This window comes from Pectinophora gossypiella, chromosome 14 (genome assembly GCF_024362695.1).
Source record: "Pectinophora gossypiella chromosome 14, ilPecGoss1.1, whole genome shotgun sequence".
Taxonomy (NCBI): Eukaryota; Metazoa; Arthropoda; class Insecta; order Lepidoptera; family Gelechiidae; genus Pectinophora; species Pectinophora gossypiella.
This window is the reverse complement of record NC_065417.1, coordinates 14,855,095-14,881,522: the sequence shown is the minus strand read 5'-3', so window position 1 is coordinate 14,881,522 and position 26,428 is coordinate 14,855,095. Positions and strand designations below refer to the sequence as shown.

General features: G+C 35.0%; 3 protein-coding genes across 6 annotated transcripts in view; 2 read left to right on the top strand and 1 right to left on the bottom strand.

The window, feature by feature from the left end:
• The window catches only part of LOC126372787 (uncharacterized), a 469,025-nt gene that overhangs the window by 83,813 nt on the left and 358,784 nt on the right, over positions 1–26,428 (top strand). Inside the window, exon 1 of one of the 3 annotated variants that reach the window (XM_050018681.1) lies at positions 9,821–9,824. The exons of the other annotated variants lie outside the window; for them this stretch is intronic. The gene's annotated coding sequence lies outside the window, so the exon portion shown is untranslated. Of the gene's footprint in view, positions 1–9,820; positions 9,825–26,428 lie in introns of those variants that run through there. 3 annotated transcript variants of the gene reach the window in all.
• LOC126372779 (knirps-related protein-like) overlaps positions 1–26,428 on the bottom strand; it is a 707,336-nt gene that overhangs the window by 444,158 nt on the left and 236,750 nt on the right. The gene's annotated exons all lie outside the window — the stretch shown is intronic.
• LOC126372790 (protein embryonic gonad-like) overlaps positions 1–26,428 on the top strand; it is a 135,040-nt gene that overhangs the window by 50,091 nt on the left and 58,521 nt on the right. Inside the window, exon 2 of the mRNA XM_050018688.1 lies at positions 19,815–19,892. Within this exon, the coding sequence (XP_049874645.1) occupies positions 19,815–19,892 (78 nt within the window). The remainder of the gene's footprint in view (positions 1–19,814; positions 19,893–26,428) is intronic.

Here is a 26,428-nt window from a genome sequence, read left to right as displayed (position 1 = left end):
TGGAAGAAATCTCTAAGATAAATAAAAGCCTTTTTTTACCTCTGTAATAGTTTCTTTCTTTGTGCAATACAGAATATTTATAATTGTGTATACATTCAATGTATTCAAGAGAAGAAATCATGCTTATAGTTAAATTTCGCCAGAATACTATATATCAATACCGATATATCTTCACTTCACTCAGCAAATAATAGCCTTTACATCACCAAGAATACTTCACCGCTCTTCAGTATAACAAAACGGCTTCAAACACAAAACACCTCATGAAAAGCTGTGTTGTTTAAACAATCCAAATTGCGCATTGGTAAATTTGCCGACCGCCCGTGTGTATGGCGTGTATAGGAATTGTTGGCTTTTCACACAGTCGCGAGCTTTCATTGAGTTGTAGACGGGCTGGCAAACGCTCGGATTTGACTAACGTGGTGTCACACGACGCGGTCGAGTGACGTGGTGCTCGTGAGTTAAAAACTGACGATTTATACACAAGTCAATACAACTTGTCAACCGCTTCACCGCCAATCGCGACTACGCCTTGTGATAACCGCCTATTGCCAAATGAAAATGTTAACTTACTACTGATAATATTACGCATTCAATTTTCAAGCACAATATATTTTAGAGAATTCCCAAAAAAATAATGTCATTAAATTATTATTATGCTTTAATCTTACGAATTGCAAAGTTAACTTTTTTTAAGTTGCTATTTCACATGAAATCATTTTGACGTAATAAGAGTCGGTCTAATTAGATTAAAGATGACACACAATATTACTTTAATTTTCCCCGAACTTTTTAGATGTAAAAACGATCATAATTAAAATAAGAAAATAAAAAAGTAGTAATAAAAATACAATAACTGCTCGTCTGAACAAACCACATTTGAATATGGAACGTTTGAACAAACATTGCCTATTGCTGTTCTGATGTCCAAAGAACAACAGCCTCCATTACAAAATTGTTTAGGACCTTGAATATGTAATAAATCGTTTTTGTATTGTATTGTATTGTTTTGTTAATTTAAGTTCAATTAGGTGAGTGTTGAACCCGTGGTAGCCCTGAAAGGAGGACACCTGGGGCCTGTTTAATAAAACTTAAAATTGTAAATTACAATGACAATTTGATGTACATTGCGGAATGTGTGATCACGAATATTTTGCAGTTTCTTATTAGCTACGTAATGAACATCAAATTGTCGTTGTAATTTACAATTGTAAGTTTTATTAAACAGGCCCCTGGTTTACATCGTAGTGTCACGGGTTCGAATCTCGGGTCTGGCTCTAAACCATAGATTTCAACTTTATGAATTTGAATTCATAATTTGCATCAAATATGGCTAAAGTTAATATCACGTGGTTTCGTGGGCAGAAAGCTCGTGGTATAAGATAAATTAACGGCAAAAAATCTCATATTTAAAATATTATGTTTAATTAGGTAACTACTACTAAGTACTATGACGTAACATAAAGCCAAAACAACTCCAAATAACAACATCCGAAATTCCAAATTATTCAAAAATCATTCCGTAAATATTTAAAATAATCAATTAAAATCATTGACAAGTTATTACAACAGATATGACGAATGGTCACTTATATACGGCAGTGACGAAGGCTGTATCTATTTAGATAGATGTACTACTTCTGAGCTAACCAAGTGACTTAGACATCTGACAATTGAACCTTTACTGTAACACCCTACCTAATACTGAGGGGGATGAATCTATTCATGATTCTGAGTTAATATCAAAATGAAATTTTCCGTCGCAAAATTCATGATATTTTTGTATTTTTTAAATTATTTTAAATTCTATACTTTTGCGAGGGGCTCGGTGGCGCAGCGGTTAACGCGCTCGGTCTGCGATTGTTGAAGTAAAGCAACTTACGCAAAGGCCGGTCATTGGATGGGTGACCACAAAAAAAAATGTTTTCATCTCGAGCTCCTCCGTGCTTCGGAAGGCACTTTAAGCCGTTGGTCCCGGCTGCATTAGCAGTCGTTAATAACCATTAATCCGCACTGGGCCCGCGTGATCGTTTAAGGCTCGATCTCCCTACCCATCCATAGGGAAGGCCCGTGCCCCAGCAGTGGAAACGTTAATGGGCTGTTGATGATACTTTTGCGATGGAAAATTCCACTTGATATTAACTCAGAATCATGAGCTGAATCATCCTCCTCAGTATTCGTTACGATGTCACTTACACCCTGTATATGTTGCTATAATGCACTTTCTAAATCACTGTGTCGAGGAATCCTGTGACTTATTATATCTACCGCCCCCCCTCCCATACCGGCTCCGCTGGTGTGGTGGACGATGTCCTTCATTCAGCGCTTATCACTATCGTATTTACGGTCGATTATTTCAAATAAATAATCCTCAGGCGACACCGTGAGCAGAGGTTCACCCAACTGAACACCCTCAGCCCTGATGTCTTAAATTTTGTAGAGTATGGGAGTCCTCAGCGCTCCCCGTTATCCGGCGTAGTAAATGCCATAAATGGAAAATCTACTACAATAAAAAAATGTACTACAATCTACTACAATAAAAAATGTACCGTACCACTAATAAAAGGCATACTGAAATTGAGTTTTAAATACATTTAAAACTACATAAACCAACTTCACAAGCACTTTTAAATCCATCATCAGACGTATATGGGACGGCTCATGATAAACTGGTTTTAAAATACCTCCGCGTCACTTTAGAAGCAAGATATTATCGCAACGCGTTCATTGTTTGACAAGCTATTACCATCGTATGAAATGGTGAATTGTTTCTTTGATTTTTTAGTCGACAGTTAAAGCCTTCAAGTGAGATTGTAGTAACATGTACTAGGTTCTCGTAAGTTTGTGTTAAGATGTTAAAGTCTTTATATTGATAGCGTTTAAAAACACCCTGGACACTTCTTACAAACAACCTCGTTTTACATAGACACCATACATTGACAATATTGCATACGGGCGTCTGTGTGTGTGACATCTGACGCCATACGATTCAAGTCTAAACTGTGTTCGAGGGGGGTGAGGTAAATCTAGCTCAGACGCTGGTGGGGAACGGAGAGTTGCCATTCTATGCGTAGTATTATTCCTTATTCTTTGGTTTTAGATAACTGCGAGGGGCTGATAATCTGTACAGTCATGAGCCATGTAGCGGTTTAAATTGTCAAAAAATTTAATGTGACATGGTTGCAAAGTGTATACATATTAGTACTCGTGACCGTATCTAGTATACCTAGTATTAACAATGTCATACATAAAAAATAAAATCAAAATATTACTTGTTTAAAATGGTTTGATTAAACGCGTTGATGTCTTTTTCAACGTGCTACGAGTAACGATTGAATGGAGTGTTTCAGTTTGTTTATAAAAGTCATTGAAACAAAATATTATAAATATATATATTAACTTTGTTTTGTTTTTTTATAATGTTTTATATATATTTATAAAATTACAAAACTATACATAAGATCACGCCTATTACCACGGAATTCTAATTACACAAAAAAAAACACAAGGCATTTACATATTTAAAAAAAAAACATGTTTTTATAATTGAAAAAAAAAAAAACTTTTTTTTTAATTTGCTTTTCACGGGCAATGACAGAATTGCATTATCACCTTAGCAAGTGTACATTACTCGAGTTCACATAAATTAAAATTATATTAATTAACAAAGCCGTCAGTCAACCAGTCTCATATTGAATGCAGCTTATAAGATTACTATTAATTATTTATTAATTCGTTTTTATCGCCTTTAGCGTTGTTATTATCATCATCAGCCCATTAACGTCCCCACTGCTGGGGCACGGGCCTTCCCTATGGATGGATAGGGAGATCGGGCCTTAAACCATCACGCGGGTCCAGTGCGAATTGATGGTTATTAACAACTGCTAATGCAGCCGGGACCAACGGCTTAACGTGCCTTCCGAAGCACGGAGGAACTCGAGATGAAAACTTTTTTTTTAGCTTTGTTAAGCTTTCTATAATATAATAGTATATTATGTTTATGTTGATAATTGGGTTTCTCACGTAGACGATGTATGCAAGGAAAGGTCTTATAACTGAAATATGAACTACGTACAGTCATGAGCAATATCATGTACACACTTTAGAACCCTGTCGCATTATCATATTTGACTTTTAATGAGACTTACGGTTTAATTTGTCAGAAAATTAATGTGACATGGTTTCAAAGTGTATACATATTAGTACTCGTGACCGTACCTAAAGCGATAACTCTGCGCCCCGCACCAATTTGTGTAGACGCCGACCTCACCCCTCTGAGTCTTACTTTAGTCTTAAACGGCCGCAAACCGCTCTCCCCCTATTATATAACAAATATAAAATAGAAGAGAAATACATAATATAAACACACGCCCATAATTCTTAATGCAGACAGATTCGCCGACTAATCAGAAGTCAACTTCCAGCCACTTTTCATACGGACTTGGTATATGAATGAAATCAAGATGCAATAAAGATAGATAGCTATTACACAAAAAATATATAACATAATGTATTACCATTCCAACTAGGTGGTCCAACTAATGTTAAGTAACAACCTCGCCATAGACCACAGAATAAAATATGTCATAACAAAATTTGTCTTTACAATTAATTAATAGCCAATAAGCCATAAATCGGAATTGACGCAACTTTCGCCCAAATTAATTATCCGACTATCGTGACCGATCCGCTGCGGTCATCTGTATATCGGCTTTTAGGGTGAACGCACATTGGGGAAATGAATTATTTACAGTTACGTTTATTATGGCATTGTTACGTCATTATATCGCTTCCTTTTTAATAAAAATGTAAGACAGACGATTTATAGCCATTTTTGATCAATTTTGGGTTGGTGAAAATTTAATACGATAACTCTTTATTGCTAACAAAAGAACATACAAAACAATCGCACTTTCAGTAACACGCTCACTCTCTTCACTTCACTTAACTCACTCACTAACACTTCACTTCGCTCACTCACTTCACTTAACTCACGCACTAACACTTCACTTCACCCACTGACTTTTTGCTACACTTTTAATCAAATATACAGGCAGTAGGATCTATACAATATAATATTTGTTACAAGAAACAGTTACTCCAGTCCAGTGCACGGTCCACCTTCGTCCATCCCCGGGGCGATGTAAAGAAACCTCACTTTGATTAATGAATTTCCGTAACCGAAAATATTTTGAGGTTATTTTTTATGCGCCTGAAAGGTGGGTGAACCTTACAGGCGGCAATTAGTGATGATTGAATGAAATCAATTTCTTTCACAGCCCATCGGGGTTAATATTAAGGTACTGGTTTTGGGGAGTAGGTTTTTGAGTAAAAGTATGATTTTAGAAAGATAGGAAATTAAAATCTTATGATCATGTCTCATATTGTATTTACTACACAGACGAGAAATATACACAGCTCTATTTTTGAATAAAGAAAAAAAGAACAATTAATACTCTCGGACACCACAGACGATACCAATATTAATTTACTATCCCAGTTCGATGAGTCTTCTGATATTAAGTAGTTTTGTATACATAGGTGCCGCAGTCTACCGAAAAAAGGTTAGGTTTCAGCGATAATTTTCCCAGAGGGCAATAATGATTTTCAACCTTCACTCATTTATTGACATGGTGCGCAAAAAAATAATAATGTAGTAGCATTTATTAGAGACTGTTTCCCAAAGATACGTCACGTCGCTCGTGTTTTCATCGTCGTTCGTCGTCTACATCTCGGGTTTTGTAAATTAAGTCTTGTTTTACGATCGCACAAAAGTCTGCTCTCAGAACATAATTCAAATTACAATTACCACCATCAATCAACAGCAAAACGTCATCATGTCGGTCAAATAAAAAAAAAAATCGAGAGCAAAATTCCTTAAAATCCATTTGCATATGTAAAACATCTTTTAAACTTTAAAGGACTTAATGTACTGAGTCTTTAAGTTAAAATTCGGGTGACTGAAAAATGTTAACAATAGTTGTTTAAAATAATAATAATTTAAACAAAACTGGTGCATTAAATGTGGCATGACAAGTGGACATTCACCTTTGAATTTTGACGGTCTATTTTACTTGAATATTTTTAAATATTTTTGTTTTACAATAGGGTGTTTTGGGTATGGGTTTTGTGGTTTTCTGTTGTTTTTTCCGCCATGACAGAGGTTGTCAGAAACCGAAGCGCGTACCGTGAAATCAGATGATTTGCATGAGCGTGGAAAACTGTAACATTTTGAGTCAAACGGTTCTGTTACTCTGTAACGTATTTTATTATGTTTTAGTGTAAGTACATTATTTTAAAATCATATTGTATATCTTAAGGTGTCTTTGTGTATCACTCAGTGTTTAGATTATTGAAAATTAAATTGATTTTAGGTTAAGTAGGTATAATTAAAATTATATAATGTTTTTTTTTTACAAATGAACAATATTTTTTTCGTTATTGTTCAGTAGTTAAAAACATCTTTGTCGCATTTATTAAAATTATAAAAGTCTTTCAATTTTCATTGGTAAGTACGTATATAAAAATCTATTTCCTTTTACAAGTTTTTGGGTGTTTGTTTTTTTCGTTTTAAGTGTAACACTTTCTGTCATCATTTTTTTTGTCATCAATACACTGTCACTCTTCTCTGTGTCTTATAGTGTCTTGCAAAATCCTTTATTATAAAAAAAACATTCCTCCCATTTTTAAAAACTTATATAAGCTAAATTTAAGCAAACAAAATTCTTAATGAACTCTAAAATTCATTAAAGAACCGAAATCTTGACGAAGTACCGAAAAACCCAAGATGTCATCACAAACGTGAACGGCTCAAGTTAATACTGCATCCAATTAAATACGTCTCACCAATCCACTTTACATTGCAAGCCACACAAACTGACGCGCGAAATTAATTTAAAAAACGGTTTAAACAAACTCCGATACAGTTCTCACCGGTGTAACGAGGTTAAGGGTGTATTTTTATTGGTGTGTTTTTAGTTTTGATTTTCATTATAATATCGATGGTAAAGTTTTGTTAATATTATTGAAGAAAAAATGTGTCCTTTAAATTAATAAAGGTAAAAACATTTTTTGTATAAAAAATATCACTAATATACTATCGACGGAAAAAAAACATGATTTAATAATTGTTACATTTTTCCACTTGAAATAAAATAACCTATTTATTGTTATAATATAATATTGCTGTTTAAAAAAAATATTCTTTAAAATTACAACTTTTAACTTACATCTCTATTTCATATTTTAATTGTAAGGAGCCAAGTGTAATGTTTTACATTATGTAATGACTTTAGTAATATTTAGTATAATAGAGTTATTGATAACAGGTATGTAAAAAATCACCCGTTACATCACCATGGCACACAACGCCTTACTGCATCCCTCATTGATTTTTATACAAATTTTAAAGCCTTTTATTCGCTTGTAATACAGTATGTAATTACGTTTTGATAGCTTTCAGCCAGAAGACCAAAGAGAATATAATCACTACGCCAGCAGACGCGGTAATACTCAGCTGTCAACACTTTCCCTCGTTACTTGGCGATACTTTCGTGCTTTGTTTTTTATTTGTTAAATTGTTTTCTTTTTTTTTACAATTTATTTGAATTAGGCAGGCATTTATTTTGCCCGCTACTGTATTTTTGTTTTGTTTTGGTTTTATTGTGTGGCCTATCATATGAACGTGTTGCGAAAAATATACTGTATAGGTATGACATTCATCATCATCATCACCAGCCCATTAACGTCCCCACTGCTGGGGCACGGGCCTTCCCAAAGGATGGATAGGGAGATCGGGCCTTAAACCACCACGCGGGCCCAGTGCGGATTGGTGGTTATTAACGACTGCTAATGCAGCCGGGACCAACGGCTTAACGTGCCTTCCGAAGCACGGAGGAGCTCGAGATGAAAACTTTTTTTTTTGTGGTCACCCATCCTATGACCGGCCTTTGCGAAAGTTGCTTAACTTCAACAATCGCAGACCGAGCGCGTTTACCGCTGCGCCACCCAGCTCCTCGGTATGACATTATGAGATATAAATTTTGAGAAAATTTTGTTATTTGGAGAATTAATCATGTCATAAAAATAATTAGAAATTCATCAGTCTGAGACCTAGAGTCATTGAGGTCTAAAAAAAAATAGCATTTAGCCAGGTAACTTCAACTTACAATAAATTCTCTAATCATGTTTAATTGGAAGAGAAGAAGTTTAAGAAACATCACAAACAAATAAAGATGTCAAGTTATATACTTAAAAATAATAAGATTTTAATTCGAAAATATTTATTTTACTTTACAAGCAATTACAATTAATTCTTTTAAAACTGCCAAAAACTGCTTGTTTATGGTGTTGTCCGAATAAAAATGGTCTCGAGTTTTTTACAACGACGAAGTTCATTCAATTAGTGATTGCGATCTTTAATATCCATTTTAATTTCTTTATTTACTCAAAAATGGCGTCAAAAAACAAGTTTTCGGAAAAAGTTCAAGTTTAAAGAAGCGAAGTTTTTGTAAAGAAAAATTGGGTAAAAATAAAGTTGCTGTAATTGGGACCTATTATTTTGGAAAATGTTGATTGAGATGTCAAGGTGCCAGGTTCGGTTCTCGAATGGGTAAAAAAATTGGGATACACTTTGTTAACATTTTTCTATAATTGAGACTTTTTGTGTAAGTAAAGGATTTATTTAACCCCAAGTGGCAAACAACCTATTTCAACATCTCAGCGGTTTATAAATTAATTAAAAGCATTTTAAAGAAGAGCCGTTTCATTCTAGTTATTGAATGATTTTTTTAACAATTTTTTTTTCGTATTGTAAAAATTACATTAATTACGTCTTAAAATTATATATACACTAAATATACTTATGAAGAACCATATTATCCCATTAACATAGTCGACAGTTAGTAAGACTTTGTTTTCAATTTATCCTAAAACGTATTTCAACGTGGTTTTATCCTAAGTTCCTACATATTTTTAGCCACATATATTACCTAAGAATCTTTAACAAACTTATTCAAATCACTTATTAAAATATGCTATGTTATAATGATAACAAACACGATATTTATAAAACATCTTTCAATTTATATGAATCGTAAATACTTTTAAATGTGTTGCATAAATCAAGTAAGAAGGAATCCTATGGCGAAACCTTTTTCGTACTAACTACCGTAAGATTCCATTTCATGTTAAGTTATTTGGAATATTCATTCAATGGCGAAAAGAAGTCCTTTATAACGCCGACTTAGTATTTTTATTTATAAAAGTAAATCCATGTGGATTTATAATATTATAACATTATTTATACTAAAAGTAACGGTATTTTTAACTAATATATACATGATAATTACGGCGTACATAACTTTTAGAATTGTAGGGTAAGTAGGTAATTAAAAGTATTAGTAGTATCATCATCATTAGCCCATTAACGTCCCCACTGCTGGGGCACGGGCCTTCCCTATGGATGGATAGGGGGATCGGGCCTTAAACCATCACGCGGGCCCAGTGCGGATTGATGGTTATTAACGACTGCTAATGCAGCCGGGACCAACGGCTTAACGTGCCTTCCGAAGCACGGAGGAGCTCGAGATGAAAACTTTTTTTGTGGTCACCCATATATATATATGGCTATATATAAGTAAGACTATTTAGACTTATGTTAGGCTTGATATAGTCCAAGATTTTTCCTATATATTTATGTAAACGGTCATGGTACACGTTAAAGTCTGGTATTGTGTTACAGAAACAACTGTATTCTTTAAATACCAGAGTACTTAAAGGGGATTGGAGGCCAAGATTCGTTTTACAGGACTACGCCAATTTTATTAAATATTTATGTCTTTTTTATATTTTTCACACATAATTATCAGAATTGGGTCATACAACATTCCATTAATCAAACAATAAAAATACAGTTAGATCTCCCTTACCAAGAAACCATTAATTTGACTTATAATAAGTTTTTGCTATCGGCAATCGCCATTAAATCCCTTAATGACTCTTTCGTATATCGTTCGCCAAATATGAGTGGTAGCAACGTATCGTCGGATCGTACACGCCTCCAGCGAAATTTATTGCGAGTTCGTTTCGAATTTGGGTCGAGTTCGCGACAGGTGGTTGGGGATAGCGGAATCATTTAACATATTTGTGTTTGAAATGTGAAAATTGTTTTATTTGTTGCAAAGTTTTTAATTACTTGTGACTCTTTCTACTCTATTACGGATTTCGAGCAAGAGTTTGTGTATTGTATAATTATAATGTAAGAAAATCAAAAATGGTTACAAATATAAACTACTTAACTTTTTTGTGACGACTTATCTAATCTTTCTATGAATGTTACTGTTTCAACAACATTACAACGTACCATTACGCCCGTATTCAGAGGTGTAAAGTACCCACATGTAATAGGGCGAGCCTATTGCCATCATTAGGATACAAATCCTGTTAAACACGTGTTATTAGTTATACAATTATTAACCTATAAACTACTCCGTAACTTACAGGGGGGTTAAAATGACCACATCGTAACAATTCATCTAAGAAAGCAATATTGCAATTTGACATGTGCGCATATAAAAGTAAGTGCGCAATGCAAACAACTGTCAAATAGCAATATTGCTTTCTTAGATGAATTGCTTCGATGAGGCCATTTTAACCCCCCAGTTGTCTTCTACTATGGGTGAAACTGAATCAGTAAATTCTATCATTCAAAAGACATAAAATTGCCATAAGTTTAAATCTTAAATCTATGGAAGTATAGAATGAAAATATTTAACAAATTGCATTGCAGGCTGTTTCTCAGATGGTACTCGACCACAAAATGCCCATAACTGGACAGATCTACGTGTGACATTTCCTTATCCATTTTTAGGGTTCCGTATCAAAATAGCTCAACAGAAATTCTAGAGAAAATGTACATACATACACACATAAACTTACGTCTATTTCCCATCGGGGTAAGCAAAGACTAGGATTTCCATTTGCTTCAATCCTGACACACTTCTTTTGCTTCCTCCACATTCATCAATTGTTTCATACAGGCACGCCGTTTTAGAGAAGATCGTACTGAAAATCTCCAATTTCGTCAATGTACGTCCTTCTAGAAAACCTTCGAGAAAACCTTTAATCCTTTAGTCTTTTCAAAATGTGAGAAATGTGTACAATTTACATTATAGGAGCATATAAGTTACAAAAAAAACTTCATTATGACTTAAAAAAAATACTTAAAAAAAAGACTTCATCAAAGATGGAAGTTCTTCTGTACAAATATAAGTCTAGCAATTTTGTAGACGTTTTAAGACTTATTGTAGTTTGGTTCACTACTTGGCCGGCAAATGTGAATCCCGAAGATCTATGATGGACTAAAGCGGTGCCCGAGTGACTAATAGGATTATGTGGGTACTTATATAAAAAAAAGAAAGAAGAAAGTCATTTTTAATAATGTTTGAATCATTTTATCCGATAAATGATAATTTTTTTTCTTATTAAAAAGGAGCCTCATTAATTTATTTTTCCCAACGACGGTAGTTACGGGACGATGATTATGTATAAAGTGCGTGAAACGTTAAAACTGATGATTTTGTATATAACTTAATTCTCACAAGTGCGGAACCATCAGTCTGTCCACAATTTCACGCTTAACCAGTTTTTGATGCGACTCGATCCAATTGTGACCGCGGTTGTAGACATGCAAAGCAGACAGTTGCTTCTCTCCGAGTTTAGAAGTGCACTCCTTTTAAGCGGACGCCTTCCTCGCAATGATGTGTTTTCGTTTAAGTTGCCAATTCGTAGCCGTTTTAGGGTTCACGCAGTTAAAGGGTTGGGATACTAGCGGATTGGGTAATCTAGATTTTTTTTTGTAAATTAAGTATTCATGAGCATAGTTCGTAATGGGGTCGATAGATCCAGTAGCAGCCTCGTGAATCGTATTTGTGACAGGTGGTCTGCCCATAGCTTGTGTAACATTTAACTTTATCTACCCAAAAATTCAACTTTATATATTCTGTAATAGCGTTTTCCCGTCATAGGGTCCGCTTATATGACTGATTGCCTAGTCCAGTTTTTACAGAAGCGACTGCCTGTTTGATCTACTAACCGGAAGGAAAAACTAGCCCGATCATAGATTAGGAAACATGGAACGGAGAACATGGTGTCCAGGGCTTGTGTCCGGTTGATAGCAATAGCCTCACCCCCAAATACATGGGACTTAAACATAGCTGACGAGGAGTTGGTGTACTATATACATCTGCCTACCCCGTTTGAGGTACAGGCGTGAAGCTAAATTATATGTCTGTTATGTTAAAGTCACATGGAACAGATTAAAGAAAAGGTTAACGTCGTGTCTTATAGGGAAGTCAAGGAATTGGCCTTTGATAGACTGGAATGGAAAATGCTACACCGACAAGAGCGTGGCTCTTAAATTGATGATGATGATGTTAAAGTCAAATAAGCAGAAGAACAAGATGCATACCGCTTACATAAGGGACACCATACAGAATGTTAGTGACATCGTAACGAAAACTTTGAGGGATGATTCCATGATGAAGCTATGATTCTGAGTTGATATCAAGTGGAATTTTCCGTCGCAAAAGAGTGGAACTGAAAATAGATAAAAAGAAAACATAAACAATTTCATGAATTTTCTGAGAGAAAATTCCACTTGATATCAAATCAGAATCGTGGTTTGAATCATCCCCCTCAGTACTCGTTACGATGTCACTAACTGTATATGCCTAGTTAATGGCAATAGCCACGCCCATTCTTCTTCTATCGTGTGGGTTGTGAGGTGGATTACCAACCTCATCAACCCTGGTGTCAAGGTTACTATTGAGCCACCAAAGGTCCCTAACATGACTCATGTAACGACTACGTACTTACAAAAGGTAAGTAGTAACCGGGACCTTCGGCTTAGCGTGCCTTCCGAAGCACGGATCGTCTTACTTTCGGACAATTAGGTGATCAGCCTGTAATGTCCTAACCAAACTAGGGATCACAAAGTGATTTTTGTGATATGTCCCCACCGGGATTCGAACCCAGGACCTCCGGATCGTGAGCCCAACGCTCAACCACTGGTCCACGGAGGCCGTTATTACATGGGACTTAAACATAGCTCGCGAGGGGTAGATGTATATACTACACACATCGAGGGATCAAACATGATGCTATGTTATGTGTTATAAAACGGAAATGTGAAATGAAGCAGAATACCAAAACGCATACCGCACAACATACATAAACAGCCTATATACGTCCCACTGTTGGGCACAGGCCTCCCCTCAATCAACCGGAGGGGATATGGAGCATAATCCACCACGCTGCTCCACTGCGGGTTAGTGAAGGTGTTTTTACGGCTAATAGCCGAGACCAACAGCTTCACGTGCCCTACGAACCACGGAATCATCTTACTTTTTCAGACAATCAGGTGATCCTAGCCAAACAAAGGACAGTCTCACAAAGTGATTTCGACCATGTCCCCATCGGGAATCGAACCCGGACCTCCAGATCGTGAGCCTGACGCTCTAACCACTAGACCACGGAGGCTGTTACCGCATAATATACGTCACTTTAATGCATTCATACATTATTGAACATTACCTCACTTGCAACAATTCACTCGCTCTCCGCTTTCCCCTTATACCATACAAAGGAATGTTTTATTGGGCACGCCAGTTCTACATCTTTTACGCGTTGCAAATTGCATATTGTTTTCGTCAATCTCTGTTTCAGATTGTATGTAAGGTCTGTGTGTGAGGTTAACAAGTGTTCACAGGGTTGCTTAATGTTTTGAGTTGGGAGGTCTTTGAGGCTTTACTTTACAGGTTTTCGAGGTTTAGTTAGAAAAAGCGTTGAGAGTTGACGAGTAACACATCATTATTCCCGTAGCATTATCCCGTATAACGCAGGGTCCGCTTACCTAATCTGAAGATTTGACAGGTCCGGTTTTTTATAGAAGTGATTACCTGCCTGACCTTCCAACCCGCGAAGGGAAAATCAGCCCAGTACAGTCTAGGTCACATATCGTATCAACCCTTGATAGGCAGAAGTGTATAATATACACACCCATTCCTCACCAGCTATGTGTAAGTCCCATGTGTATTTTATTTCATGTATTTTATTTCATTTTTAGTAATAATTTTTATTTTATTTTATTTATTAGGACATTGGTAATTTTAATTTTATTTGTTTTTATATAATTTAATTTTAATTTATCTAATCTAATGTACTTATAATTATGGATATTAATGTGAAATAAATAATTTGAATTTGAATAGGGGGCGAGCCTATAGAATAATAAAAAAAAATTGTTTGCCCTTATTTTGAAAATATATTTTGTATTTAATATGTATTAGTGAATTGATTGCTTGATTGAATATTTTCATAAATCACCTCTTTATCAAATATGCGAAATATTATGCTGAATACTAACTTATCAATATGACCAAGACCCAAACATAATCTTTCGTATCTCGCGTCATTATGAGTATCTTTTCAACAAAATCGGGCTCGAAACTTTCGCATGGTCATCCCGCTGATACATCAGGTCAAAATCTTATCTCATTACGAGCCAAAAAAGACAATAATGACCCTTATTGGTCTCGAAACGATATTTATACGAGCGATTTTTTCATGTCCTTAATTTGTTTAAGGATCGATATACACTGTCAAAGACGCATTTATAAATCGAACTGATTTTATCTCGAGAACCATCGCATTCGACCGCTTGCCAAATGATATATCAAAGTCCAGTATTTGGGTTACAATCTTAATAATTTTATCTGATTATTCCCTTGCAGATATGTCACTTTAATTAAGTAATTTCTGGTGTACCTCTAGAGTTAAATCATTGTTGATAATATCGAAGTATTCGCCTTGTTGGTGTGTTACAAATCGTTTCTCTTTATCATTCTCAACTATACCTCAATTATGGTTGAAATTTTCTTTTGTTGTTAACGAGTCTGTCTTTGTACGCCGCTAATTTTTCAAGGCGAGGCGCCGCCCAAAAGAAAGCGGTGTCATTTTTTTAATGCATCGGATTAATGGTACATACTCCCATATTGAGAGAATGACTTTATTATACTCATAATTCGAGTTTCTTTCTTAAGTATGCAGATTTTTACGAAAAGTTCGCATCATTTGAGCAAATTTCACTTTATTAACTACAATTTTTTTTTTACTTTTCTACCATCAACCCGCAGTAGAGCAGCGTGGTCAAGTATGCTCCATATCCCCTCCAGTTGATTGAGGGGAGGCCTGTGCCCAGCAGTGGGACGTATATAGGCTGTTCATATTATCTTATTAGAAGACCAAAAGGAATGTGCACCCATTTGAGTCCGTGTGTGATCAAGATTCACAAATACTTGTTTTTTTTTTTGACGTGACTTTTTGTAGATTTTCTTTAGATGGCGTTAACTACTTTGAAAAATGGAGAGTGTTTAGGGCTCTCACCCGGTAGGAAAAAATAAGAGAACAGGCCTACGGGTAGCCAGTTCAATATAGTCGCCAAAAAGAATGCATTCATTATCCTTAACACGCTTTCCATCCTAAACCAAAAAGACCCCACATTATTCCCTAAAAGATTGACTAAGTACCTCAGAAAAAGAAATCAAGAACCTACACACGTCAACTATGCAAACAGTTAACCCTTCGGCCGCCGCGACTGCTCGCGACCCAAAAATTTGCGAAGAGAATCCATTACAACGGGCGAGCTGTCGTGTTGCGCACTTTACACCGCGCAGCGAGGTGCACTCAATCCGTCATCGCTTGCGCAGCGAATTAAAATAAAACAAGTAGAAGAACGAGCGAAAACACACGTAGGGTTCCGTATAAAAAATAAAATGATGGCTTATAAAACATTTTTATTTTATTTTATTACATAGGTAATTTTGATGAAGAAAACTGACTTCTTTAAATTTATTATTTATTATACTTAAGATAATACAATCTGTCACATAATCAGAAACATACGTAACTTCGTCACGTCCAATAATTATAAATTCTTCTTTAATAATTATAAATAATAGATAAATACGATTTCCAAATTAACTGACCATCTGAGAATCGAACCTGGTAAACAGTTCACAGCATCTTAGAGAAAAGACATCTGGTTGAAGCCATTTTCTTTTTCAGATCAAACGATCGAATTGATGACATAATAAAATCAGACTCAATGTAACAAGACCACACATGCTCTTTTTTGTTTTTTGTTAACGTGACGTATTGTAGATTTGCCGCAGATGGCATTAACTACTTGGCCGGACGAATGGATAGCGCTGAGGGCTCTCACCCGGACCACACATGCAACCGTTTTACACTGAACCAACGAACCCTAAAAACAAAAAGGAATTCAGATATGTTAACAGAGCGCAGTCACGCCATCTCGTTAACCCTTCCGCAACATATCATTATTGTACATTTATTTAATTTTTTTAAAGAAATGCCCTGAACAACTTGCCAAAACGTTTTTCTCAATGGCGATTGGGTTAGTAAAATACACATGCTGGCACGCAATGCGTTGATTGTCTGGCCGTTGACTGATAGCTTCTGAATCTTTTTTTTAATTCACTTGCCCATAATAAACGCTAGGAAATCGACCACGCCGGGTTGATGTCGGGGATCCTAAAGTATTATGTTGTCGGGAGCTGATTAGTCGCCTCTATGGCTAGAGAAATCGGGTCGCCAGAGTCGTATATTTTGTCTCTTGGGATATTTCGTCCTTTGGACGAACGCTCATATCATACATAATTTATAAATTATGAAATTGCAAACGCATTAAAATTATTTCATCACCTTTCCGACATCTTCGCAATATTTCCTTAACATGAATTACCACCTTAACTAAGTTACGTTATAAAATTTTTCCATGCCTTAGTACGTAATAGAAGTCTTAAGAATAAAAAAAATTGACGTGATTTTTTATACTTAGACTTACCTTTCTCAGCATTCACTAGGTACTTACATGGCCGTAAATGAAAGGTAATATTTTCGAAATAGGTAGTACAAAGTTATGATAATGACAATATATTTTTATGTGACCTTCTATAATCACTTGGAGACCACTTGAGCTGAAAATACCGGCGGACTACCATGTTTATTTAAGGCTTTATGGAAGCACGAGAACCCAATTTTTTAGGCCCAAGACCTCTTGATAATCATAACACTCGACACTTCTGCTCTTGTAAGTAGGAAGCGATTCTTTGAATTGAAAAAAATGTATTGAATAGTTAAACTTTATAAGCGTTACTGTGAGTACTCATTCGATACACGATCACAGTCCTGTTGCTATGAAAATGTCGAAATGACGAATGTTATAGAAATTACGGCAGTGCGTGACTGGCGAGTTTTAATAGTAATTCAATGTTTTCTTGCACCTGATTTGAATTGACATGTCACTTTTCAACATGACATTTTTGAATGGCACAATGTCATCGAAATATTTTTTTGAGACCATTTTTAATAATGATTATAATTTGTTGAATGAGTAGTTTAAATCAACAATAAAGTAGGCATTTATTTTTATTTTTATAAAAGTTAATTATCAACTAAAAAAAACATATAATTCAAACCTTTTACTTATATGCTCTTTGCAGTCTAAAAAGTGATTCTTTTGGTAGATTTTGTATAGGTGTAGTTAGTTGTACGTAATCAAAGGGCAAAATAATTTCTCAGTCCAAAATTATTTTACTAAATATTAACTTTACAATATTAAAAAAACTCTAGGCATCCACCATCGCTTTCGCCAAAAAAAAAAGTAAAGAAAAAAAGGATGCAGTCAACCGCTTTTCCCAGACAAGTTATTAAAATCATGTATAATTTGTTTATTATCCCATGAAAATAAAAAAAAATCGACTGGGGTCCCCTCTTCCGACATGTTTTATTTGAAGACTCGCTAAATTAGGTCATATTGTTAATTGCATGCAGATTTGATAGGTCCATTTTTTACAGAAGCTACTACCTATCTGACCGAAGACAAACAGTTATGTTTATAAAAAAAAAACAGGAACTTACTACAATGTCACTGTAGACCACATAGCATCGCGTGCGGTCAATAAAAAAAAACAAGACCAGCATTTCGCGCCTTAACTTGTCATCGGGCAATAAAAATGTAAAAATACCTATATACCGACAACAATAAACATGAAAAAAATATCAATTACTTAACCATAACTTTCAAAGGAATGCTGAAATACGATCAGGAAGCTTGACATTAAAGTGCTTACTTGTTGTAAATTACACTAGAGCTACGGTAATTACAAGTGCTATGTGTAAAGGTTTGCATACACGAGTCGAGTGCTAACACGAGTTAATTCGAATGTTTTTTTTTAAATACTTAATATGGACTCGTGTCATGATTTTAAACAAATCAAACATATTTTGTAACACTTGTCCAGTTCTTAGTTATTAATCTATGCTCTAACAATATGGCTAATATTTTACAAAGTTATGATAATGACAATATATTTTTTATGTGACCTTCTATAATCACTTGGAGACCACTTAACAATGGTATTTAGTTATTATTCTGCGGTATTTAGTCTATGATTAACAGTGGCGCCATCTGTAGGGATATTAACTATGGAGGTAGCACGTGATTGGTGAGTTACATTCCCGCGCAAATATAAAACGTAAAATGTGACGGAGGCGGGAAGAAAATACTCCCTCCAGGGTTTGGGAAATTGGTACATCCATTCTGATGGTAGACGCGAGCAGAGCAATACATCAGGAAGAAATCATAATACTCGCGTTTGATCACAATATCACGTGATGGTAAATAACGATGTGGTCTAGGGTGGATCACGCTTAATAGGCGTGTGTTTGTTAGAAGGAGTATCACATCTAGAAAGTGAAAGCCAATCTAACCAAGATTGGCGAGGTTTTTACCAAGCTAGGTCGACAAAAAAAAAACCTATTTATGTGCTCTTTAGATGTTCAAAATCGTCCCGGATCAATTATTCGGTGTGTGTTAACCCTTATATACATGTAACGAACAAGGCAATGCAAGGCAAGATACATTCGGTATCAATCAGAAATTGCAATTAAATCGAGTGAAATGTGGTTCGATTATGAAGTTCTTTAAGGAATCTTGGTCGAACCTAGGTCAGCGATGATAAATTCCTCGGCATTATTAAGTTCGATTAACTCAGTAATGTCTTTCGCCATTGTTTTGAGTTATTTTTATGTTCCTCTATAATAAACTGATTAATATTTTTTTTGGGGTTTTTTATACATACATACATAAACTCACGCCCGTAATCCCTGATGGGGTGGCAGAGCCACAAGTAATCAAAGACAACTTTCAGTCACTGTTGATACTATGTCGTAAGCTGGATATGATGAACATTGTCATCATGTTAGAGGAGACAATCCCTCTGTCGGATTTTACGCCATGCCCGGAAAGACAAGTAGCTGAAAGTGTTTTATGTTTTCTATTTGCTCCCAGAACAGCTTAGAAGCAATATGTTTTTGTTTGTATGTTTTTATTTTATTGTTTTTTTTAACAACCTCCGTGGTCCAGTGGTTGAGCGTTGGGCTCACGATCCGGAGGTCCCGGGTTCGATTCCCGTTGAGGACATATCACAAAAATCACTTTGTAATCCCTAGTTTGGTTAGGACAATACAGGCTGATCACCTGATTGTCCGAGAGTAAGATGATCCGTGCTTCGGAAGGCAAGTTAGGCCGTTGGTCCCAGTTACTACTTACTGATGTAAGTACGTAGTCATTACATGAGTCATGTCAGGAGCCTTTGGCGGCTCAATAGTAACCCTGACACCAGAGAAGAAGAAGATTATTTTTTTAACAGTATATTTTTTTTTTTCAGATGAATCAACAGTGCAAAGTATGCGGGGAACCTGCGGCGGGGTTCCATTTTGGAGCGTTTACGTGCGAAGGATGCAAGGTAAACATTTATATTCTGGTTATTAGCGCAAAAAAAGAAAGGTCAATGACCGATGGATTTGTATAAAGTATAAAATTTAGGTTGTTTCTTATGAAGAGCATTGAGTTGCGTTTTACACTAATCCTTCTTTGAAGAGTGTAAGGATAGTTTATCAGTAACAACTTCTCTGTTATCCAGATAGACGAGCAGTATTAAGGCTTGTTCACACAATAGAAAGAAATTAAAAAGTGTAAGCTACCAATGAGTCTGCAAATGAGATGTTCGGAAGCGACATCATAGTACCTACACATTACATAAATGTTTTTTCACTGAATCAATTATTTTCGACGGATACATAAAGATATCTACTTCAATTTAACTGATTTATCGCCGATATCTGACAACTGAGTTCTGAACTGCTTTGCTTCCAACATTTTTGTTGCGATAACAACAATGATTCAGTGATAAATTTCGACCCGAGATTCGAACCCGCACTTTTTAGACCTCAAGATGTGTTTCCCGACGACTAGACCGCCACGACATAAAAATGTTACAATCCATTAAAGTCGGAAGACCGAACTTTTTTTTTAAATCTAAACTCCTTTGAGACTTAACTAAAGTCTCTGTTGTAACTATTTTCTTTTATTTCGGTACAATTAAGTATCAATTTGAATTTGAATATTCTCGGCCTTAAGGGAGGTTAAATCAGTGTTTCATAAAACTTACAATTGTAAATTACAATGACAATTTGATGTACATTGCGGAGTGTGTGATCACAAATATTCTGCAGGTTCGAATTAGCTACGTAATGAACACCAAATTGTCGTTGTAATTTACAATTGTAAGTTTTATAACACAGGCCCCAGGTCTCAATACTTCTAAACTCACTGCATAATTCAAACTTTCCGTTTCATCAAAACACACTATTAATATTTATTTATATCACAGTTTACTCTATAAACGGCTAAAGCAGAATTCAGCTTAGTCTTATCATAGTATAAAATCTAGAAATTCTATGTAAGTAAGTCGACGATACAACCTTTTAAGCAACAGGGATTGACGCTTCAATGCTCGGTGGACCAGTCACTGTCACCAAGACAATATAAATCACTCGGCTGTTGAAAGAAATAAGAGTTACAACGATCAAGTGTTGTTGGTCGCACTTTAAAATATGTTCTATTAAGGGCGTTGAAAAAGTCTGTGTGAGAATGCTTCCGACATGAGCAATACATTTTATAATAGGCTAGTTTCTAACTAGTCAAATCAGCGACTTCTTACTAAACGTCAAAACACGAAATCACTATGGAACTTGTATAAAAAAGCACACTGTGACGTATAGAAAATGAAAATAAAATATCGGAATTATTATTACTTTTTTCTTGATTAAAATGCATATAAATAAGTTAAATAGGAATAAGAGAATGTTCTTCGTTAGTTTTAGATCTGTCTTTATTTAGTAATCAGAATTTCATAATTTATCTTGAACCAAATACGACCTACTTACTTAATTATATAAGTAGATTATTATTTAGATTGAACGTTTTTAAAATTGGAAAATTCGAAAAAGTTTTTAAATTTAGAACAATGTTGACGCCAGCATTTTGATTTTTATTTAGTTTAAATACCATAACTTTGTTGGTATTCTATTGCAATTTAGTAGGTCTTCTTAGGCCCCCTTTTGCGTTTTCCACGCGCACACCAGGTCAGAGCTCGTCGGGACGGGTGCTCCACAGGTCTTCTAAGGACATGGCCAATCCACCGCCATTTCCGTGTGCGGATATCAGCCTCCACAGAATTTTTTTTTTTGTTATTTTTTCATCGTTATCACCTAATTTTATATTATATTACACCGAAGAAAATATTTTCCCAGAATACTTTATTATAAAGCACGTGAAAAACGCGACCAGGAAACGCCACGTTTTTTATATAAAAACGAAATTAATTTATGACAAAAAGTAGTTCAGTAATTATTTTGTAATTTGTTATTTAATCATATATATCGGTCATAAACTCGAAAATAATATTAATGATTAATGGTGTTTCATATCTAAGGTTCGTATTACGTATTGCAATAGCGATTGGCAAATGCAACTGCTATGAATATGATTCACCAGCGGCCCGTCCCGGCTTTGCACGGATGGACATTTATATTTTAAGAGTAAATTTTGGTAAGGATCCCTATTTATTTTTTCTAGTAATAAATATAACCTATGTTACTCAAGAATAATGTAACATTCTAACGGTGACAGAACCCTTTTCACGGTAACGCGCCGAGCTGCACGGATCGAGTTCTACGCGATAAAAAACAGTACATATTCGTCGCGGCACACGTGGTAGCGTAACCGTGTAAGGCCCGCTAGTATTAAAAGAAATTGATGAAGACAAACTGTACTAGAAACAAAAGCGTTAAAAGGACGTACGAGTGTGTACGTAATATGCGCATGCGTAAGAGCAGTCACGTCGCAAATTGTCTCACCACGTCGGAGATCAGTAGAGTAGCAACGAATTTATTATTATTTGAGAGTGTTTGTTGATTTTCCATTTTATACGCAGTAACGAGATAGCGGAATAACGTGTTTATTTGTATAGATAGTGTATAGGCCAAAAAACTACTTAAAAAAAGTAATTTATGCTTAAAATAAAAGGTTTGTTTTTTCCTTTTAAGTTAAATGTAGAATGTTAAACGAAAAGTAGCTATGTTATTTCTATTTACTTGGAAACTCAGGAGCCAAGTCGCAAAAAAAGTTAGTATATTACACTGTAAGTATTGTAATATTAGATATATTGTACTAGTTAAATATCGCCAACCCGTTTATCAATATTGAGATAATTGTATATTATTAAGATAATAATAATTATACCAGAGCAGCGAACATCATGGACACCCTACCGCAAGCAATTTGCTACTCCGAATCAATTTTCTTGGTTTTTGTCGTGTGATAATGTCGCTCGATTCAATTTTCATTAAACTACCTTCAGGCACGCCTCTTCTGTTTTGTGGCATCTATAAAGTGAGTGAGCAAGTCTCCAATAGACATAAACATTACATAAACAGCCTATATAAGTCCCACTGCTTGGCACACGCCTTTATCTAAGAAACCACAAAGTAAACCTCCGTTGCATTTCCATGTATTTTTCCTGACGCCCGGTTCAAGAGGAAAGTACAAATAAAATGATAATTAAAGTACCATGTATCATAATACTCCCTTCGGTTGTTTGAGGGAAGGACTATGCCCGCAGTGGGACGTATATAGGCTGTTTACGTTATAATATTTTTTTTATGTATCTTAATAATAAATGTGACAAATGGCCGTACGACAAAATGGCGTCTAATAAAGAAAATGGTTCCGCACAATATATTCAGAATCCAATTTCGATATTCAAAAAAGCAGCAAATAAAAACGTTATCAATACCATCAATTAAGTTATTAAATAATAAATATTGTTACTATTTATCATCATTTAAAAATAAAAGGTTGTAACGCCCATCCTTTAGCAAAGTTTACGATGAAAAATAAAAAAATGGCCGTCTTATAAATATCATATTTACCAAGGTGAACAAAACCGTATGTCACCATTCAAAAGTACATTTCTCATATCATAAGTTTAATTTAAACTGTATAAGTTAACTAATTGGTTAATTTATCAATATGAGAAGGCTTAAGCAAGATGCTATGTTTTTAATAGTGCGTGTTAAATCTTGTTTAATAAAGTTCTGTAGAAAAACAAATTACTTGCATTAATAATTAACATCTCGAACTTAGTTTTAAAAGTGAATGCATGTTTTACTTTCCCAAACATATTTCAAATAACTCTATTCAACAGTTAATAAAACATAACATAATCTTATACACGTCCAACTCTGGGCACAGGCCTTCCCGCAATCAGGCGAAGGAGGTATGGAGCATACTCCATCACGGTGCTATTCAAAAGTAGCACCAATTTATTAAAAGGTTAAGGTATTGCGTAGGCTCAAAGTTTTTATTGTAAAGGACAATTAGCCTGCTTTATAAAAAAAGAAATAAACACCTACTTATTATAATGTCAAAAAAACTATAAAATGCAAAGCTACCTTTCTAACACTCTTACAACCGAAAACTAAAAAAAAATATAAATATTCTAAGTCGCGCTAAATAGCCATTAATAAATCATAATTAAAGGCTCAAAACTATAAATTATAAATCAAAAGCTAATTAGTTATCACAATGAAAATATACTGGCTGCATGTTAAACGAATCTCTTACACAACTCAGGGGAAATTAAAAAAAAAAAAACAGTACGTAACTCGTAACCTGATACGTTCGGAATAATGCGCTTGTGTTGTTAACTATTTAATTTATTTAGTTCTAATTGCCTTTTGTTGAAAAAAGCGTGTTTCTGACGTCGTATCAATAAATTTAGAATCGATCGATTGTTTGTTTGAATGTTTCGAAAAGCAGCTTTTTTATGTTTGAATGTAAGAATTGACCGTTATGGAAAGGAGTTAGACGATACGTAATATGGTTACTGTTGTGGAATATTTCACTGTTGTGTTTGTGTGGTCTATTGAGACGCAAAATCGTTATAAATAATGTTATAATTATTCCAACGATATAAGCAATGGCTATGGTTGTTTTTTGCTACATACTAATATGATTAAGATAAGATAGTAAATGGCCCCGATTCCTGCAGACTCCTAATTTTATTTTAAGTTATACCCATCATTTTCTTATCCGCCGGAAAACGACAGATGATTGACAAATGTTAGTTTTAAAATGAATGAATAGCGGGCGAATCAAATAGGTTTCTCGCTGGTATACAAACCGTTTGACGTTTGCTATCAACTTAATTCTGTCGGGTTATTGACCAAAGTTAAATTTTTAGAAGGTTGTTTTAGATTTGTGCCTATAAAATTAAAATGGTGTCTCCAGGAATTAGCACCATTGTTCACTATAATAAATTATAATGATTTTAGTGACACCAATATAGTGGTATTTAAATTATATTATCTGGAAAAATGATACGGTTACTATGATAACAAGAGACCTTATCTGTCAATATATCGGTTTTACGCCCACGCTTTTGTTTTAAATATTTGTTTTAAAGTGATTTGAATAAATACTTAATTATGTTAAACATCTAATTAGGAGAACTGGCGTTTTAATTTATTGTTCAAAATGAATTGAGGCCGGGAAACTTTTACCCGGATTGAAATTACTTGAAAGAAATCGAGAATTTCTTGAAGAAAATCTCACCAGATTGTGACGCTTATGTGGTTTTAACTTCTTCTATCGTGTGAGTTGTGAGGTAGAGTACCAACTCCATCAACCCTGGTGTCAGGGTTACTATTGAGCCGCCAAAGGCCGCTGACATGGCTCATGTAACGACTACTCACTTACATCAGTAAGCAGTAACCGGGCTCAACGGCTTAACGTGCCTTTAGAAGCACGGATCATCTTACTTTCGGACAATCCGGTGATCAGCCAGTAATGTCCTAACCAAACTGGGGACCACAAAGTAATCCATGTGATATGTCCCCATCGGAAATCGAACCCGGGACCTCCGGATCGTGAGCCCAGTGCTCAAGTACTGGACCACGGAGGTCGTTTCGTGGTTTTCACTAGAAAGTGACGATATGTCAGTCTGTTTCATACTACCCATGCGTTAAGTTAAATGCTAATCAAAACATTAGCAATTAAGTTAACAAACATATCACAAGAACGTTCCTAATACTAAAATTTACATTCCCAGTAAATTAAACCACGATTACCTATTGCAATCCATTCAAAACTGATTTAAATTGAATTTAGTTAATGCGCAAAAACGATTTAAATTCCAAGTAAGCACGTAGTTTATTCTAATATTGTGCGTTTTGATGTTGCAAAATACCCCATGGAATCCTTGAATTATTGATTAAATACGATTTGAACTATGTTTGTTTACCTACTTCTCTGGTGAAGTAAGAGTGAAGAAAAACATATAGACTAAGCGTGGGTTCATCATGGCGTCATTGGGAATGGGAATATTGGGAATATCAGGTCACAACACTATAATATATAGTGTAGAATGAGAATACTACTACTAATAGATAGATATTCATTTAGTGTAGAGAGTGTATAGAATAACGAATACTACTCTTGATCCAATTACGAATTAACAATTATTTTTATATAATTATGCTCCTTCTTATCGTGTGGGTTGTGACGTGGAATACCAACCTCATCAATCCTGGTGTCAGGATTATGATTAAGCCGCCAAAAGCCCCTGACGTAACGTTGGTCCCAATTAGTAAATAGTAATTGGGACCAACGGCTAAACGTGCCTTCCGAAGCACGGATGATCTTGCTATATGCTTTATATTTTCGAATAATTTTATACCCGAGTAAAGAGAAAATAGGCAATTATTACGTTAAATCTGTTCATAGCATTCTACTTTTTTTTTGGAAAGTCCCCAATTTATTAATTCACAATAAAGCTTTATCAATCAGACCAATTCAACACATACCTACATGAATAATATATTTTTTTATTTACTTTAAAAAATATTTTTTCCTCTAAAAACAGTTAACCTTAATGTA